This window comes from Notolepis coatsorum, assembly GCF_963971535.1.
Source record: "Notolepis coatsorum genome assembly, chromosome: 14".
NCBI classification, from domain to species: domain Eukaryota; kingdom Metazoa; phylum Chordata; class Actinopteri; order Aulopiformes; family Paralepididae; genus Notolepis; species Notolepis coatsorum.
In genome coordinates this window covers 10,719,728-10,739,011 of record NC_140178.1, presented here as the reverse complement: position 1 = coordinate 10,739,011, position 19,284 = coordinate 10,719,728, and the positions used below count along the sequence as shown (strand labels likewise).

General features: G+C 42.2%; 6 protein-coding genes across 6 annotated transcripts in view; 5 read left to right on the top strand and 1 right to left on the bottom strand.

Moving 5' to 3' along the window:
• Positions 1-2,654: 2,654 nt before the first annotated feature.
• On the top strand, positions 2,655-2,966 carry LOC311241064 (histone H4; the record flags this gene model as incomplete). The annotated part of the gene is made up of 1 exon (XM_084329742.1): positions 2,655-2,966. One exon carries the CDS (start codon positions 2,655-2,657, stop codon positions 2,964-2,966), a length of 312 nt encoding a protein of 103 aa, XP_084185868.1.
• Positions 2,967-3,659: 693 nt separating this feature from the next.
• On the top strand, positions 3,660-4,046 carry LOC311241050 (histone H2A-like; the record flags this gene model as incomplete). Its single annotated transcript, XM_084329728.1, has 1 exon — positions 3,660-4,046. The coding sequence occupies one exon, from the start codon at positions 3,660-3,662 to the stop codon at positions 4,044-4,046; it is 387 nt and encodes a 128-aa protein (XP_084185854.1).
• A 2,614-nt stretch (positions 4,047-6,660) lies between these two features.
• Positions 6,661-7,071, top strand: LOC311241045 (histone H3.2; the record flags this gene model as incomplete). The annotated part of the gene is made up of 1 exon (XM_084329723.1): positions 6,661-7,071. One exon carries the CDS (start codon positions 6,661-6,663, stop codon positions 7,069-7,071), a length of 411 nt encoding a protein of 136 aa, XP_084185849.1.
• Positions 7,072-9,168: 2,097 nt separating this feature from the next.
• LOC311239786 (histone H2B-like) lies at positions 9,169-9,543 on the bottom strand (the record flags this gene model as incomplete). The annotated part of the gene is made up of 1 exon (XM_084328224.1): positions 9,169-9,543. One exon carries the CDS (start codon positions 9,541-9,543, stop codon positions 9,169-9,171), a length of 375 nt encoding a protein of 124 aa, XP_084184350.1.
• Positions 9,544-11,563: 2,020 nt separating this feature from the next.
• The window catches only part of LOC311240399 (uncharacterized protein), a gene marked incomplete at both ends in the record, with an annotated part of 536,458 nt that continues 528,737 nt past the window's right edge, over positions 11,564-19,284 (top strand). The window contains 2 exons of the mRNA XM_084328985.1: positions 11,564-12,223; positions 13,302-13,608. Coding sequence (XP_084185111.1) covers positions 11,564-12,223; positions 13,302-13,608 — 967 coding nt within the window. The remainder of the gene's footprint in view (positions 12,224-13,301; positions 13,609-19,284) is intronic.
• On the top strand, positions 15,381-15,692 carry LOC311241063 (histone H4; the record flags this gene model as incomplete). The annotated part of the gene is made up of 1 exon (XM_084329741.1): positions 15,381-15,692. One exon carries the CDS (start codon positions 15,381-15,383, stop codon positions 15,690-15,692), a length of 312 nt encoding a protein of 103 aa, XP_084185867.1.

Here is a 19,284-nt window from a genome sequence, read left to right as displayed (position 1 = left end):
GATATCCACGAGTTACTTCCAGCACGGCAACAAAGCAAATTAAACTATATATTATATAAATATGGAGAATATACCACAACAAAATCTATATAAAATATAGATCAGATATAGTTTCTTAATTGGAGAATGTTGATTGTTATTAATTCCGGTTTGATTAGTGGGTCCTACTAACGCAGATACTTTACCGCAACGAGTTGAGCCCTTTATTGTGGAAATACATAAATTGCTTTCATTATGATGCATTTATGTTCGTGCGTAAATGACCGGTATGACACTATTGGAATGACTACAGGTGATGGCCCATTAGTGGACACAGCACATTAATGTAATTTCATGTATTCAGACCGGTCTGGATCATTAGTTTGTACATAATTATGTCCCCACTACCTCACATTAAATATCTACAAAAGCAACCATTATATTCTACAGAACAAGTGGAACATTGTCTCTCACAAAAGGCTCTTATGGACCCCCACGATTTATATGAAACAGGCACGGCTACAAAACACAACCCATTTGGCCGTGCGTAACGACGAGGAGCTCAACAAAGGCCCAACAATTTTGGAAATAAACAAATTGCTGTCATTATGGTCAATTTATGTTTGTTAATGCTGTAATCTGTATATATAGCCCAAAGGCTCTTTTAAGAGCTACCACCGTAATCATGAAAAGTACATTCCATTAACTCAGTATTTCAACATGCCAGTTATACTAAAATCATCACTTTAATTCTGATATTTAGACTAGCATCTTGTTGCCTACAGTAGGGCTAAAGCAGAACAGACTGCAAATTGCATAATAAGATATTCCTTTATTGATCCCCTTGGGGACATTCGTTATAGCAGGAGGGGAGGTACAGGTAGTATAATACATGCAGGTCACATAATTACATTACAGTGGAGAAGTAAAAATTGTATAAAAAGGCAGTGTAAACAATATACAATATAATTAACTCTGGACATGCGCATATGGGCAACAAGGTTGTCCTCTCGTAATAGGTTTGTCCGAAACATGGGCCCTCATTCTGAGAGCATCTTAGAAATGTGGGAACATAGGCCCTACATTTTGAGTGAAAATAAAATCTGGGGCTGTGGGACCATAGGACCGACTGACCCCCATGATTACATTGTCCTCGATAGGGAAATTCAAAGTTTTACAGTCGAGTAAAGTAGTTTGAATATGGTCATCTGTGTCTTGTGTGTTAATTACAGCTCAATGAAATAAGGTAGCAGTCCATAAGGCGCGGTATTGCTATATTTTCATTTATATTTCATGGTGCTGTAATTAACAAGGATTTTCTCTCAAGGGCAGGTATAGTGGGTGGAATTAGCTCGGGAGTCAATACATGTCCATATGTACAAGGTGCTTAATTTATGTCATATCAACTTTGCTATTTTGCCCATATTTTATTTTAGGAGCAACAATGTAACCGCACAGGTTCATACACTGAGACAATAGGACATAATTTATTGGTAGTTTAAAATTCAAGATGACAAACTGGTTTTCAACTCAATGTTGCAGCAATCAACAACAGCTCAAAAGTAACCCATGACCATACACCCATAATTATACATGTTCCAATCATACATATAACTGAGGGGCAATAGCCTTTTTCTGCCCCTTCTCTCATTGAGGGCAGGTAGTGAGAGGAATCAGCTCAGCGACCACAGATTTCCATCTGGTTTCATGCTGAACTAGTTTGAGGGGCTTCATTCATAATGTCATTAACAGACTCAAACGTTGACACATCACTCAGAAGAAAATATCAATCATGCCGTCCTTGTACATTTATTTCCAAGTATTTAACATTCATTCAGTTGCTATTTTACAGATATTTATTATTTTTGGAGCATCAATGTAGTTCCAGTTGGTTGTGTGCAGGCTGTGGCAGGTTTCGGTGTTAGTATAATACTCTGAAGTGGAGCCAGGCAAGGGAAATACATTATTCAGAGCACAATTTTACAAACAAACACACCCAATGAGCTGTAACTCTGTGATAAGAGCCATACATTGCTCCAAATGTGTCACCTGTTGGGTCAGGTCGGTGCTACCAGCCCTCCTCCACCCCTCATCACAGACCTGGTTTGGACAGGTTCAGGAGGCCAGGGTCGGAGTAGGGAAGCAAATGTTTCCACTTCTGATGATTCCTCTTCATCACGACTTAAAACTACTTTATTGATTAGTCATTTAAAAATTAGTTATAGAAAGGAAAAAGGGAGATGGGGAGGGTTGAATACGTTATTGTTTCATTCTTGTTCTTGTATGTCATAAATGTCTGGATGTAACAGTACTGTATATCTGTATGTCGTGTATGTCATAAATGTTATGATGAATTGAAAATGGTGGACCCTGATGTAAACAAGAAGAAAGTCTTTGTCTGGTCTGCATTTCCTTAACAATTGTGTGTATTGAGCCATACTGTATTGTACCCATTCTGCAATCTGTTAATACAATTTTCAATCAATCAATTAATCAATGTTGTGTATGTTGGGGCCAAGAAGACAAACTTGCAGAGGAACCCTATTGGCCAAACCTCAAACCCTCCCCCCACACTCTGTCTCGGTGCTCGTTGGCCTCAACAACGTCCTCAGAGAGGCTTGAAATACGCATGGGTTTGGCCAACTGAGACATTCGATCATCATCTATTCGTGAACATGTCTGGTCGCGGAAAGGGAGGAAAGGGACTGGGAAAAGGAGGCGCTAAGCGTCACCGCAAAGTGCTCCGTGATAACATCCAGGGAATCACCAAACCCGCCATCCGCCGTCTGGCTCGCCGTGGTGGAGTGAAGCGTATTTCCGGTCTGATATACGAGGAGACCCGCGGTGTATTGAAGGTCTTCCTGGAGAACGTGATCCGTGATGCCGTCACCTACACCGAGCACGCCAAGAGGAAGACCGTAACCGCCATGGATGTGGTCTATGCTCTGAAGAGACAGGGACGCACTCTGTACGGCTTCGGCGGCTAGACTTTTATTCAACCAACTATCCTAACACCCAAAGGCTCTTTTCAGAGCCGCCCACTTAGTCACCGAATGAGTCAATTATACGTTAAACAACATTAATTTATTTTAATAGACATGCACTTATACATGCGTTTTTGAATGGTTCTAGTTTGGGTGTATGTTTTGACAATATGTGATTTTGAAATTGTGTATAAAGTTGCTAGTCAACTTTTTTTTTAAATGTTTTAACACTACGCATGTTATGTCGTCTTACAATGATATTAACTGTCCAACAGGCAGAGCCCTGATCCAATAATGAGAATGTCGAAAAACATGCTATAAAGGCATAACAGGCCTGGTATGTTACAGGTTATACGACATTCCAATAAGCCTGTCTATAAGGTTATTATTTATAGTATAGTGACATGGTTCTATTGGCTCTGTGGGGCGCGCCTTATACACTGATATATAACAACCTACGTTGTTATTATAATTTCCTTTCACCGCCTGTATCATTGTATCATTGGTGGAGAGATTGTATGAAAAGTTCGCCAACTATGTAAACCAAACCCTATTATCTCTGTCAGTCCTTCTCTTATTGGGTGATGATGCAAGTAGCCATATTTGACCAATAAGCACGAACCTTAGTGAGGATATAATGACGGCTCTGTGTATTTACCACGTTATTCTGTGTTCATCTCTAGAATAAACTGAATCATGTCTGGAAGAGGTAAGACAGGAGGAAAGGTGAAGGCTAAGTCCAAGACTCGCTCCTCTCGTGCCGGGCTTCAGTTCCCCGTCGGTCGTGTCCACAGACTGCTGCGTAAAGGCAACTATGCTCAGCGTGTTGGAGCCGGTGCCCCGGTTTATCTCGCGGCTGTGCTGGAATATCTGACCGCTGAGATCCTGGAGTTGGCTGGAAACGCTGCCCGTGACAACAAGAAGAGTCGTATCATCCCCCGTCATCTCCAGCTGGCCGTGCGTAACGACGAGGAGCTCAACAAACTGCTGGGAGGAGTGACCATCGCTCAGGGAGGCGTCCTGCCCAACATCCAGGCTGTCCTGCTCCCAAAGAAGACAGAGAAAGCTGCCAAGTCCAAGTAAACTTATAACGTCTCGTTCAGGCTGACCCCACAAAGGCTCTTTTCAGAGCCACCCACTTATTATATGGCAGAGAGTTATAATTCCATTTGCTGAAGTTGCTCACGATCATTTTTATTAAACTCTATTCATTAATCTACATAGTTTACCCAAAGATCCAGTCTATGAATCTAAGGACAACTGCTGGTTCTCAGTTTCTAGACATTTTGTACTAATGCATGCATTTCTGATCATATTGTGACTTGCACTTATTTTGAGCACCTAGTTCAATATACATACTGAGTTTCAAGTTTCTTTAATAGTTGTCTTACAGAAGTACAGAATACTTTTATACAAAATGCTTCTTACTGTTGCGCTCCAGAGACTGTGCAAGACAAGATAAGTATGAAATAAAATAACATAGTAAAATTAGAAGTAAAAAAAATGAGGTCACAGTGTTCAGTTTAGACATATGTACAATGTTCGATGCAGAATAGACATAGTTACCATACAATATACAATACTGTGCAGTGTACTAATATACAATACTATATAGTGCAAGGCAGAAATGGAGAAATGGGACGAGGTGCAATTTAGGTACAATTCACAGTAGGTGTACGAGTTGTAGTGCAAATCCTTTATCAATAAATATAAAGTGTAAGTGTGTTTGTGTGATCTAAAGTGTGGAGAGTGGGTGCTGCAGTGTGTTGTTTGTTTGAGTGAGTGTGTGCGTGTGGGTGTGTGTGCTGTGTGCATTTGATGGTTGTTGCATAGTGATTATTGTTCGTTTAGCAGCCTGATGGCCTGGGGATAGAAGCTTCTTCTGAGTCTTTCTGTGCTCGCCTTAAGACTCCGGTATCGCTTGCCTGACCGCAGCAGTTCAAAGAGGCAGTTGTTCGGGTGGCTCGAGTCCTTAATAATTATCTTAGCCTTCCCCTTGCACCGCTTGTTGTAAATGTTCTGGAGGGTGGGATGACTTATTACTATAGTGTCTTTGTACCTGTATCGCTACATATTAATACTACAACTCTGTACATCTGAATAGCACTATTAGCGGCACGGTGGTGTTGTGGTTAACACTGTCGCCTCACAGCAAGAAGGTCCAGGGTTCGATTCCTGCTTGGGGACCAGGTTTCCATGATGCCAGGTACCCAGGGGGGTATCTCCCAGGCCTTTCTGTGTGGAGGTTGCATGTTCTCCCCGTGCTCGCAAGGGTTTCCCCCCCGATAAGATAAAAACCCAATGGAAAAACATGCACAACAACAGATCGCTAACGCTGTGGCGTCCTTGACGAAGACGGACAGGAGCACTTGGATTGGTCCCCTGGCGCGGCTCACGTCGATGCCTGTCTGCTCCCGGCTGCCCTTTGGGGGGAAGGACGACGGGATGGGTTAATCGCAGAGACAAATCGCATCTGCGATCCTAAAGAGACAATGCATCCGTGTGTGTTCCGGTGTGTGTGCTAAAAACTAACCGCTGTGTGTACCACTAAAACATTGAGTGTTGTTGCATGCCGAATAAAGACCTCTGCAACAGGTCCTGCATTCAAAAAAATAAAAATAAAAAATTATTCAGTAGTACTTATTTATATATATATATTGTACCCAGTTTAATCACCTGTATATTACTATTGCACTTTACTGTTACATTTTCACTATGGTTGTATGCCAAACGTATTTGTATTGTACTGTACTTGTTGTATGACAATACATTTGAATCTAATCTTTTTTGGAGTCTTGTACTGGATGACCCGATATCAAAAAGAATGAATTCTCCATCCACTGGATCAGTCCAGAAGATATACTACCGTATGCATATATTCCCAGAAAATATTAATTATAGAGACACTTCAACACAATGTACTGATTTATTGTGTATTCTTTCCTGCACAAACGTTTGTCTTGCATTTACATCAGGGTCCCCCATTTTAAATTCATGATAAGAGATAAGAGAATAAAAAGGCAGTTTAAACAATATAATGAACTCTGGACAGGCATGAGCGGAACAAGGTGCGAAATGGGGTAATATTTGCCCTACAATAAATCACTTCTTCAACCATTATCTGAAATGATAAAAAAAAAAAAAAAATCTAACCCGACTAACCTTACTGTCATGCACTTGTCCTAATAAACTAACCTACACTGTAACACGCAACACTTTGATGAACATTGTTACTCAGCTGATAGAGTTATACCCTTCTTGCTGTCTTGTCGCACAGAACTTGTAAGTCGCTTTGGATAAAAGCGTCAGCTAAATGACTAAATGTAAATGTAAATATAGTTACAATATATAATCTAATAATCCAATCTCTAAAAATGCTAAATATATGATCTGATTATGTATACAGTATAAAGATAAGGTAAGTATATATTGTCCTTTTAGGTTGGAGTCAGCTACTATGATCCTATGTATAGGAGTAGACATTAATTACAGTATAGGATGCAGCCAAGAGTTATTGCCTTCTCTGTAATAGTGGTGGCTCTGAAAAGAGCCTTTGTGAGATGTAGGCGGAGTAACAAACTCAGAGTGGAGACCAATCAGAAACGACTGCCCCTCCACGTCGGTAATATAAGGCCAGAGTTTCGGCACAGCGCGTTGTATTCTTGTTCGAGTGAAGTAGAAAACATAGTTTCGCATAATGGCTAGAACTAAGCAGACCGCTCGTAAGTCTACCGGTGGCAAAGCCCCAAGGAAGCAGCTCGCCACCAAGGCTGCCCGTAAGAGCGCACCGGCTACCGGCGGCGTGAAGAAGCCACATCGTTACAGGCCCGGTACCGTGGCGCTGAGAGAGATCCGTCGTTACCAGAAGTCCACCGAGTTGCTGATCCGCAAGTTGCCTTTCCAGCGCCTGGTCAGAGAAATCGCCCAGGACTTCAAGACTGACCTGCGCTTCCAGAGCTCTGCTGTCATGGCTCTTCAGGAGGCCAGTGAGGCTTACCTGGTCGGTCTGTTTGAGGACACCAACCTGTGCGCCATCCACGCCAAGAGGGTGACCATCATGCCCAAAGACATCCAGCTGGCCCGCCGCATCCGTGGAGAGCGCGCTTAGATCGACCTGTTGACTAGTTGTTCCCCTAAAGGCTCTTTTAAGAGCCACCTCAAAGATCATGAATGAGTGCCGTTTCCTTATTTTAAGAGTTTTAATTCCACATGGAATTTGTAGGTGAAATGTTGACTACATTTATCACGAAGTAACTAATCTAATCCATGACTGTACAACCTGACAAGTTGTATCGATTACACTGCTGACGAGAAGTGTGCCCTATTTTCTAAAGTAAATACAATCCGAACTATCATGTTTGCTCCTTGTCTGGGGTCTATTTTGGTTGAGCCGGCATACTTTCTCCATTTCCAAAATGGTTTCGTCAGTGGTCCGGTAGCGGTCCGGTACTGTCCATGTGAATCCATTTTTTCCTTTAGGGATTTATGTTTTTTTCCCCCGTTATTCTGTAAAATGCCTTGCATGTCCACTACACTTAAGTCCAACAAGTAATATCACAACCTACAGTAGACTATAAACCGTTCTGGAATTCTTTATTTCTATGTTATGAAATAGGGGTGACTGAGATATATTTGATCAAATTATGGGCCACAATCTATTTGAATGAACTGTAGGTGCTTGACATGACAGGTTGAGAACCAAAGTCAGGAACTGAAGTCTTTCCTAAATGAAATGTTCATGTGAAAGCAATTTGCCTCTTGGCTGTTTATACATTCTACAACAGTTTTACCCATGACTTTCTTTCCTCAAATTTCAAAACATTTAATTATGCAAAACTATATGGGGCAAATTAGGGGTATTATAGGCTTATTTTATTGTAAGTATGTTCTGGTTCCACATTGAATTAGGTGTCATGTATCATGTTCACTTGAATATTGAAGTCATATTCAGTTTGCCTTTTGTCTGATCTATTAGTTGCATCGATTACACTGCTGACAAATATTGAACCTATGTTAAAAAAATAATACAATCCGAACTATCCCATTAGGTTCTCCCCAGAGTCCAGGACATGAGTAAACAGATGGATATAGCAAGCTAGCATAAGGACACATAGTATAACTAGATTGTATAGTAGTGTACATAAGATCCATTGCCTTATCCGTAGCTAACAGTATATTGCACGATCGCAGGACCTTAGCATGTCTTACCATGCTTTTTGTAAACTTTATGGACATATACCGGTTATGTCTTATTCTTATTACTTGTAGTATTGCACAAATGTCTTATTCTTATTACTGTATTATAGCACAATCGCTGCGGGCATGACCCCCGCATTTCACTGTATGCTTGTATGCCGTGACAAATAAAACTCTTGACTTGAGAATTGTCTGGGGTCCATTTTGGTTGAGCCTGCATGCTTTCCCGGTTTCCAAAATGATTTTATCAGTGTGGTCCGGTACCGTCTATGGTGCTGAGCGCTAGATGTGCAGTGCCTACAAGTAGTTCAAGTTTGCTTTTATTCGTCTTGTATAAAGTACATGTACATCTATTATCTATTATCTACCATCAACAAGATTAGATGCACTTTAGAAAATATTAGTTTGTGGTCCCAAATTAAACATGCATTAACTATTTATTTTAAATGTGCCAGTCTGACTGACATCATATATCAGGTTTGAGATATGTATTTATTGTGTACGATGTTCACTTTGATTGATTGTATGGTTGTTACTGTTAACTCTGTGTAGCCAGAAGTTATAGATGCTATTAAATAGTGCAGTTAAAGGCCCATAGCAAACAAGAGGCTATCAACCCTGCTTACACTGCTTTAACCCCTAAACCCTATAACCATGTTCCGTTTCCTGTGTCTGTGCACCAGGATCTAACACTCAACTCTTGACCTTTAACCTAACCAAAAACCTCAATTTCACTTGCAAAATCAGTTAAGCCTAACTTCAAACTTCTCATTTGAAAATATATTATTAGAGGCTCTTGTTCCACCTACTAGAAGAGCACTTACTCCATCTGGTGGCGAAACCCAAACGACAGGCAGCATCCTAGACATGGACGAGGAAAAACAAATACATAAGGAATGTGTTTATTTATTAGTCACCTAAATTGATCATTGGGATAACTCTCTCAAAACAAAGTGGGTGGCTCTGAAAAGAGCCTTTGGGTGAATACTGGTTAGATGGACAGGGAAGTTTACTTGGAGCTGGTGTACTTGGTCACAGCCTTGGTTCCCTCGGACACTGCGTGCTTGGCGAGCTCACCGGGGAGCAGCAGGCGGACGGCGGTCTGGATCTCCCTGGAAGTGATGGTCCTACGCTTGTTGTAGAGAGCCAGTTTAGAGGCTTCTCCGGCGATGCGCTCAAAGATGTCGTTAACGAAGGAGTTCATGATCCCCATGGCCTTGGAAGAAACGCCGGTGTCGGGATGAACCTGCTTCAGGACCTTGTAAATATAAATGGCATAACTCTCCTTCCTGGACTTTCTGCGCTTCTTGCCTCCCTTGGCGGTTGTCTTGGTGACGGCTTTCTTGGAGCCCTTCTTGGGCGCTGGCTTGGCTGGCTCAGGCATGATGATAATCGGAACTAAACAGCAACGAATGTGGAAAGATAAGCGCACTGCTGCCTCTTTATAGGTCAAATTGTGCTAATACAGCTGCGTGGCTTCTTGTATATGATTGGTTGAGAGGCTTTGTCGCACATTTCCCGCGCACAGGAAACTATTTGCGCGCAAAACCATAATAACCCAACTATATTCTCTTAGCAAAACTCCATTGATTGATTGATTGATTGAAAACTTTATTAACAGATTGTAGAATGGGTACAATACAGTACAGCTCAATACACACAATTGTTAAGGGGATGCAGACCAGAGAAAGACTTTCGTCTTGTTTACATCAGGGTCCCCCATTTTCAATTCATCATAGCCACACTTGAGCTCTCTTGGTGACATCTGTCACTGCTTTGACTTACAATATATACACACACACATTCATATACACATCGGTCTGTACATACCTGCATATACTTTTACATGTATTTGGCATAACTTTTAATCATGGAAATGCCAGTATACATTTATACTGCGAGTGATGTTTTCTGATGGTGCTGAGCGTCTCCATGAGCAGGTTTCCTCTTGTTTGGGTTATTTATTACTGATCATAAACAGATGACACAGACCGACATGGTCTCACCATGAGCTACATGTATCGGTACCTCACTGTGGTACAAGATAATAATACAAGTATGACTCTGACAACATATAGTATGTTTCATTCCTTGAGCTATTTCTTCTGAATGTATCAAAAATGTAGCTGGCAGCCTACTGCACCACATTCTAAGATACTTTACTTCACAATGAATTGAGCCCTAACAATAGAGGCCTGTATATCTGACCTATAGGCTAAACACAAACTGTAATGTTTGTGTTGTTCTGTTTCTTCCAGTATGGCTGCCTGTAACCGTTGGTAACCACTTTCAAAAGAAATGCCTAATTCATGTGCAGTGGTAGTCGGTAAAACACTGCTGAAAAGCATGATATTACTGTTCCGTTGTGACTTCTTTATAACATTCAGTAATAAGACACAACACTATGTGTTGATATGATAATCTATACATAGCAACCATTCCATTGCCTTTACTACACAAACATTCCGTGCAAGGCCTCTTTTGTGGAAATGCAGAACATGTTGACATGGTGCGTTTATGTTTGGTGATATGATGATTCATTATGAATCTACTATGTCGATCTATTTAAACTATTGAAATATAATTCAAATAGACCAATGCAGTTATTATTTATTGTGCTAAGTGTTCAGTGTAGCAGAATTTAATCAGAAACACAGCAGATCAGCAATGCCCAAAAAGCATGTATTGTCACCAAGCATGCAGCAGTCTAAAGTACACAACAAACTAGTTTTCCCAAAAGGAAAATATAGCTACGTTTCTTGTGTGAGTTATGAAATGTTTTGCAACATTAATTAATTAAATGTTAGTTGTAATTAATATAGGCCACGTGAAACCTTCCTCTGATCTAAGGTGGTGATCATCCCTCATACGAAGTCGAGGCGACCCACGCTACAGGCCACCAGCAACAGTGTGTTTACCAACACCGGAAAAACATCCATTTAAAACAAAACGCGTCACCCCAGATTACTAATCTTGCTCCCAGTCTCTAGTCAAGTAGCTCGGCTCGCTGGAAAACGAGAGTATGTCGGATTATAATGCAATCTAAAGAATTGTGAGACATAAATAACAGAGAAAGGTATAGCTGCGCACCATGGTGAAGGCGCAAATGAGTGGTTTGAAGCGTCCACAAACACACCAGGGGTCTCCAAATGGTTTAATTCTGATGGCACATATGTCTGCTTGCTGACCCATTTGGCGTTAAATTACTGCAATATTCATAGTTGTGTATTTTAGCTCTTTTTTGGCGAGGAGAAAACACAAGCGGCAGAGCATTTTGGCAGCACAGAGGAGGACAGGGTGGGTTGAGTCTACATGGCTCTCATGTAGTGTTTAAGACCAGCCCTCTGACTGAGCTTCAATATCATAATTCTACTTGTGTTGAATCTGAGACATAACGAGAGAAGATGGCAGAAGTCGCTCCAGCTCCAGCTCCCGCCGCTCCGGCTAAGGCCGCCAAGAAGAAGGCAGCTCCCAGACCCAAGAAGGCAGGTCCCAGCATCAGTGACCTGGTCGTCGAGGCAGTGTCTGCTTCTAAAGAGAGGAGCGGTGTGTCTCTGGCTGCCGTAAAGAAGGCTCTGGCTGCCGGCGGCTATGACGTGGACAAGAACAAGTCCCGCGTTAAGACTGCTGTCAAGAGTCTGGTGACAAAGGGAACCCTGGTCCAGATCAAGGGTACCGGAGCCTCCGGCTCTTTCAAGATCAACAAGGCTGAGGTTAAAGCCAAAAAGCCCGCAAAGAAAGCCGCTCCGAAAGCCAAGAAGCCAGCAGCCAAGAAACCTGTCCTGGCCAAAAAGCCCACGAAGGCAGCAACTAAGAAGCCTGCTGCCGCCAAGAAGTCTCCCAAGAAAGTCAAGAAGGTAGCGGCCAAGAGTCCCAAGAAGGTAGCAGCCAAGAGTCCCAAGAAGGTAGCAGCCAAGAGTCCCAAGAAGGTAGCAGCCAAGAGCCCCAAGAAGGTAGCAGCCAAGAGCCCAAAGAAGGCGACAAAGCCCGCTGCGCCCAAGAAGGCCCCAGCTAAGAAGGCTGCCAAGCCCATAGCAGCTAAGCGCGCAGCTCCCAAGAAGAGATAAGCGTTTGACCAGAACGTTGTCTTTAATTCAACAAAAGGCTCTTTTAAGAGCCACCCACCTCTTTCATGAAAAGCAATTATTGTACTCTACTGTGGAAGTGAAGGGGGCTTATCGAAGTATATAACTTAGTATTACTTCTGGGATGGTTTATTTCCACGAGTTACTTCCAGCACGGCAACAAAGCAAACTCAACTTTATAATATCATATAAATATGGAGAATATACCACAAAAAAACGAATATAAAATATAGATCAGATATAGGTTCTTAATTTCAGAATGTTGATTGTTATTAAGTCCGTTTTGATTAGTGGGTCCTACTAACGCAGATACTTTACCGCAACGAGTTGAGCCCTTTATTTTGAAAATACATAAATTGCTATCATTATGGTGCATTTATGTCCGTGCGTAAATGACCTATGACACTATTGGAATGACTACGGGTGATGGCCCATTAGTAGACACAGCACATTGTAATTTTATTTATTCAGACTGGTTTGGATCATAATTGGCACGACTTGTAGTTCTACCCATTTATTTATAATGTGATTAGTGATCCAGACCAGCAACATTGGCAGGTAAAGAAAATGGTCTCAACGAGACGCACCGCTACAGTTGAGCCCCAACAATTGTGGAAATACACAAATTGCTGTCATGTCAATTTATGTTCGTGCATGCTGTAATCTGTATATATAACCCTTACTATTTATGTTTCTCAGTTCAAATTAATCATCACTTGACCGCTATGACATGCAATTTATAATTTTACATTATATCGTTAAGCCTTCAAAACGGGGACAAAAACACTGCAGACAGACAACACATTAAACATTACTTCTAAACAGCACTGTACCCATTAGTGAACACGGTCAAATGTTATGCATTACGTGTTTATCGTCTTACATTTATGTCAGAGGTAGCGAGACAACGTAAGTTACACAACCAAATTGTATTTTGACAAACGGAAATATTGCACCTTCAAGAAGAGGTGGGTGGCTCTGAAAAGAGCCTTTGTGGAGTTTGTCGAAGAGGCTAAATAATTTACTTCTTGGCAGCCTTTTCGGTCTTCTTGGGCAGAAGGACAGCCTGGATGTTGGGCAGCACACCACCCTGAGCGATGGTCACTCCTCCCAGCAGTCTGTTGAGCTCCTCGTCGTTACGCACGGCCAGCTGCAGGTGACGGGGGATGATACGACTCTTCTTGTTGTCACGGGCAGCGTTTCCAGCCAACTCCAGGATCTCAGCGGTCAGATATTCCAGCACAGCCGCCAGATAAACCGGGGCACCGGCTCCAACACGATGCGCATAGTTGCCTTTACGCAGCAGTCTGTGGACACGACCCACGGGGAACTGAAGTCCGGCGCGAGAGGAGCGAGGAGGGGAGGTACAGGTAATATAATGCATACATGTCACAGAATTATATTACAGTGGAGAAGTAATCATTTAATAAAAAGCAGTGTAAACAATATACAATATAATTAACTCTGGACATGCGCATATGGGCAACAAGGTTGTCCTCGTAGTAGGTTCGTCCGGGAACATGGGGCCTCATTTTGAGAAGCATCTTAGAAATGTGGGAACATATGCCCTACATTTTGAGTGAAAAGAAAATCTGGGGCTGTGGGACCATAGGGCTGACCCCCATGATGCAACACATTACATTGACCTCGATAGGGAAATTCAAAGTTTTACAGTCGAGTAAAGTATTTTGAATATGGTCATCCGTGTCTTGTGTGTTAATTACAGCTCAATGAAATAAGGTAGCAGTCCATAAGGCGACGTATTGCTATATTTTCATTTATATTTCATGGTGCTGTAATTAAGAAGGATTTTCTCTCAAGGGCAGTGGGAGGAATTAGCTCAGGAGTCACTACATTTCCATATGTACGAGGTGCTTAATTTATGTCATATCAACTTTGCTATTTTGCCCATATTTTATTTTAGGAGCAACAATGTAACCGCACAGGTTCATACACTGAGACAATAGGACATAATTTATTGGTAGTTTAAAATTCAAGATGACAAACTGGTTTTCAACTCAATGTTGCAGCAATCAACAACAGCTCAAAAGTAACCCATGACCATACACCCATAATTATACATGTTCCAATCATACATATAACTGAGGGGCAATAGCCTTTTTCTGCCCCTTCTCTCATTGAGGGCAGGTAGTGAGAGGAATCAGCTCAGCGACCACAGATTTCCATCTGGTTTCATGCTGAACTAGTTTGAGGGGCTTCATTCATAATGTCATTAACAGACTCAAACGTTGACACATCACTCAGAAGAAAATATCAATCATGCCGTCCTTGTACATTTATTTCCAAGTATTTAACATTCATTCAGTTGCTATTTTACAGATATTTATTATTTTGGAGCAATGTAGTTCCAGTTGGTTGTGTGCAGGCTGTGGCAGGTTTCCGTGTTAGTATAATACTCTGAAGTGGAGCCAGGCAAGGGAAATACATTATTCAGAGCACAATTTTACAAACAAACACACCCAATGAGCTGTAACTCTGTGATAAGAGCCATACATTGCTCCAAATGTGTCACCTGTTGGGTCAGGTCAGTGCTACCAGCCCTCCTCCACCCCTCATCACAGACCTGGTTTGGACAGGTTCAGGAGGCCAGGGTCGGAGTAGGGAAGCAAATGTTTCCACTTCTGATGATTCCTCTTCATCACGACTTAAAACTACTTTATTGATTAGTCATTTAAAAATTAGTTATAGAAAGGAAAAAGGGAGATGGGGAGGGTTGAATACGTTCTTGTTTCAATCTTGTTCTTGTATGTCATAAATGTCTGGATGTAACAGTACTGTATATCTGTATGTCGTGTATGTCATAAATGTTATGATGAATTGAAAATGGTGGACCCTGATGTAAACAAGAAGAAAGTCTTTGTCTGGTCTGCATTTCCTTGAGCCATACTGTATTGTACCCATTCTGCAATCTGTTAATACAATTTTCAATCAATCAATGTTGTGTATGTTGGGGCCAAGAAGACAAACTTGCAGAGGAACCCTATTGGCCAAACCTCAAACCCTCCCCCCACACTCTGTCTCGGTGCTCGTTGGCCTCAACAACGTCCTCAGAGAGGCTTGAAATACGCATGGGTTTAACCCAACTGAGACATTCGATCATCATCTATTCGTGAACATGTCTGGTCGCGGAAAGGGAGGAAAGGGACTGGGAAAAGGAGGCGCTAAGCGTCACCGCAAAGTGCTCCGTGATAACATCCAGGGAATCACCAAACCCGCCATCCGCCGTCTGGCTCGCCGTGGTGGAGTGAAGCGTATCTCCGGTCTGATCTACGAGGAGACCCGCGGTGTGTTGAAGGTCTTCCTGGAGAACGTGATCCGTGACGCCGTCACCTACACCGAGCACGCCAAGAGGAAGACCGTGACCGCCATGGATGTGGTCTATGCTCTGAAGAGACAGGGACGCACTCTGTACGGCTTCGGCGGCTAAACTGCTCACTGCGTTGTATCAAAAACCTAAAGGCTCTTTTAAGAGCCACCCACATGATTCATAGAACTAGCAGATTCTGTTTCCTCATACGTGCCTGGGCCTTTAGATTATTTTGTACTTTATTTAATCAATATAGTGTGAGGCGTATAAAGATAAAAAACAATATATATAGATACACAATACTAAAACCACCCACTAGGAAAGATAATTTGGAAGGGGTGAGATTCTAAAAATATCCAGTACGAGTTGGATCATATAATGCATCATTATTTTAGATGCGCAAATGGTTTTATTTTAGTGTATAACACATGATTAACACAGGGCATCATTGTAGACCTGTATGATTATTATGCTGATGCTTTGTATGTATTTTTTTCATGTATTTGGTTATTAGAATTACCCCCCCCCTTCGTGAAAATAGGAGGGCTGATGGCGGTGTGGACTGTGTGCGCGGGAAAAGTCTCCAGCGCCTCTTTGTGTAGGAAGTCACTGCTATAGAATTTAAATAGATAGAAAGGACACTTGTTTCATTTTGTCCCTCGTTCGGAGACAGTTTAACCTCAATCTGACAAGCTGTGTCAACATGCAATGTATAACTTTATAATGAAACGCTGTTTGTTGAAAATAAAGTTACATTTATATTTAATGTATTATACACGTGCAATGTATGCTGGGGATTATTGCAAACAGGAACACCTCCGACCGCGTCTATACTTTCCACAAGCAAGTTGTCCTTCCGCGTTGCTCTGATTGGCCACTGACATACGCTAGTTTTTTGCCCCCACGCCGGTATGAGCGTAATATTGAGCAGCGTAGAAATAATAATGCCAGAGCGAGCCTCGTAGAAATTATAATAATGCACGCTGAAATGGGTATCGTAGAACATGACATATTAGCATGACATCTGATTTATTAATACCTACGCGCATCAATATACTACTAACTATCAACTAACTCTAACTATCAACTAACTCGCTACCGCCCGTGCATCATATTGTGCAGCGTAGAAATAATAATGCCAGAGCGAGCCTCGTAGAAATTATAATAATGCACGCTGAAATGGGTATCGTAGAACATGACATATTAGCATGACATCTGATTTATTAATACCTACGCGCATCAATATACTACTAACTATCAACTAACTCTAACTATCAACTAACTCGCTACCGCCCGTGCATCAATATACGCAGCGCTACCGCCCGTGCATCAATATACATACTGCTACCGCCGCCCTAACTAGCAACTATCAACTAACTCTAACTAACGCCTAACTCGCTACCGCCGTGCATCGCTATACTAACTAAGATGGACGATCACTGCTATTCAGCCAAGCCAAAGCAGAGGTACATTTTAGTACATAGTTATAACAGCTAAGGGTGTTGTTAATGTGTTGATGGAATCACGTTAATATAGAGAGATGAAAACAATACAATACGTTATTTCAATTGAAAAAATTTAACTAAGAGTGATTTGAGCTTGTGACCATAGGCTCCGCAGCCAGCTGACGAACGAGTTGAGCTACGCGGGCCGATGTTAAAACTGAGTGACTAATCCATGATTTACACTTGTGCCAATAGACCTGTCGCTAAGCCACGCCCCCTTTGAAAACTCGGACACAGAGCCGACCGTGAATGACTCTCGTTGACGATGGCTCCAGGCAGCCCCTTTCCTGACTGTGATGCAAGCCTTGCTTCACAGTCACGAAAGGGGCTAGGCCGCTGGAGATTTACCACAGCAGGTAATTTAAAGATAACACAACTATTTCATCTAGAAGCAGACAGAGAGGGTTACAATATGCAGTGGAAAAGTACGTTCATGAGATACACATTTACCTTAGACCTCCATGGTGATGCAAGCATTTAGCTATAGGTAACGTCTCAAGCATTACTTACAGTTGACTTGATTGAAGATTACAAGAACTATGACGATAATCCATGATTACTATTGCTGATACATTTAGTTTAGTGGTCCAACGCAGTATACGAGCTATACCCGACAGTTGTCACTAGTCACTAGAATGAGGAAAAAAGTGAGAGCTGTCATTCTGCAACCAGAATAATCCACCTCTTTTGTAAACATGCTATGTTGGTTCTTTTGTGACCCAGGTAAATATGCCAACAATCCTCCATAAAGGGGTGAGACGTCAGAGAATGGTATGCTGCACATTCTAGTGTACATCAGGTCAAATGATTGATTACACTAACTATAAATGTATAGTGATAGAGACCAAAGTAAAAAGACCTAATAATAAAATAGACCTAATATAGGGGGCGACAGTGGTTTGGGAGTAGAGCAGTCGTCTGGTAATCCGGACGTTCCTTGTTTGATTCTCGCTCCTCCCGGGCAGCGTGTCGAAGTGTCCTTGAGCAAGACACTGATGAGCAGGTTGGCACCTTGCATGGTTGCCTCCACCGTCGGTGTGTGAATGTGTGAGTGAATGGGTAAGATGTGAGAAACAAATTGTAAAGCGCTTTGGATAAAAGCACTATATAAATACAGCCATTTACCATTTACCAAAATACCTGTAAATCACAGTAAATGGGTATACAGGTTTCAGGTTCAGGTTTCAGGTTTTTATTTAGACTCCACAACATAAACAGATCATTAATCCAGCTTACATTGCTGTCAAGGATTGAAACGTAAAAGCCTCTTGACTTATTTCCATCGTTGTCCTTGGGTGTCAAGGATGCTAGAAACACACAACTCATTACAGAATTAATCACAATTATTATCTTTGCATAATAATAATGGCACAACCCTAAATTAATACAAAACAAAGCACATTTGTTGATGCAATGTTCATTTATGTCGAAAGTCAGTGAGCTTCAGGAAGCACCCTCGGGGGAGGGAATTTGGGGGATGGGAGGGAGGGCGGAGAGTGCGGGGTGGGAGTTAAGGAGAGGGTAGTGGCTTAGGGTTTTGGGCGTGTGAGGCAGTCGAGGGATCCGCCCCTCCTTTCGTGCACGTCGCCAGTCGTGCTCGTGGGGGGAGGTTTGCGTGAGGATGGGGAGGGGGGGGGGGGGGAGGGAGGCCATCCATCTTATCTTCAGACAGTCAGAGACTGTCCCGTCCTGGTTGCGATGGGTACGGACGTCATAAACCAGGTCTTATCTTGACTTCTTCTCCTCGGCCTCTTTCATTGACCTCGAAACATTCCTTCTTTTCTTCCACAGACTTGAGTACGTGGCGGGGGGGGGGGGGGGGGGGGTGGGTTGAAACAGGTTACAATGATTCCTGTAATGCTTTAATTTAATTTAATCCAGATCTTGTATCTTCTTTGTCGCGGTCCTAATGTCCTGCGCGACCCCCAACATTACTTGACCCCTACATTGTTCATCGGCTGAATGTTGAGCGAGCCGCTTGGTCAATTCAATGTGGGCATTTTCCAATCTTGCTACTACTTGAAGGCAGCAAATCCAAATCCAAATTGCGATCGCTCCCCAACCGATCAGGAAGATGACGAGGAGATATAGATCCTCAACATCTTCAATCTCAATAGAATATAGGCATATTGATCGCCAATTATTCCAACTGTCAATTGCAAACCCGGCCTGGAATGTCCCTATCGGACATAATGGTTCGGTCGCAC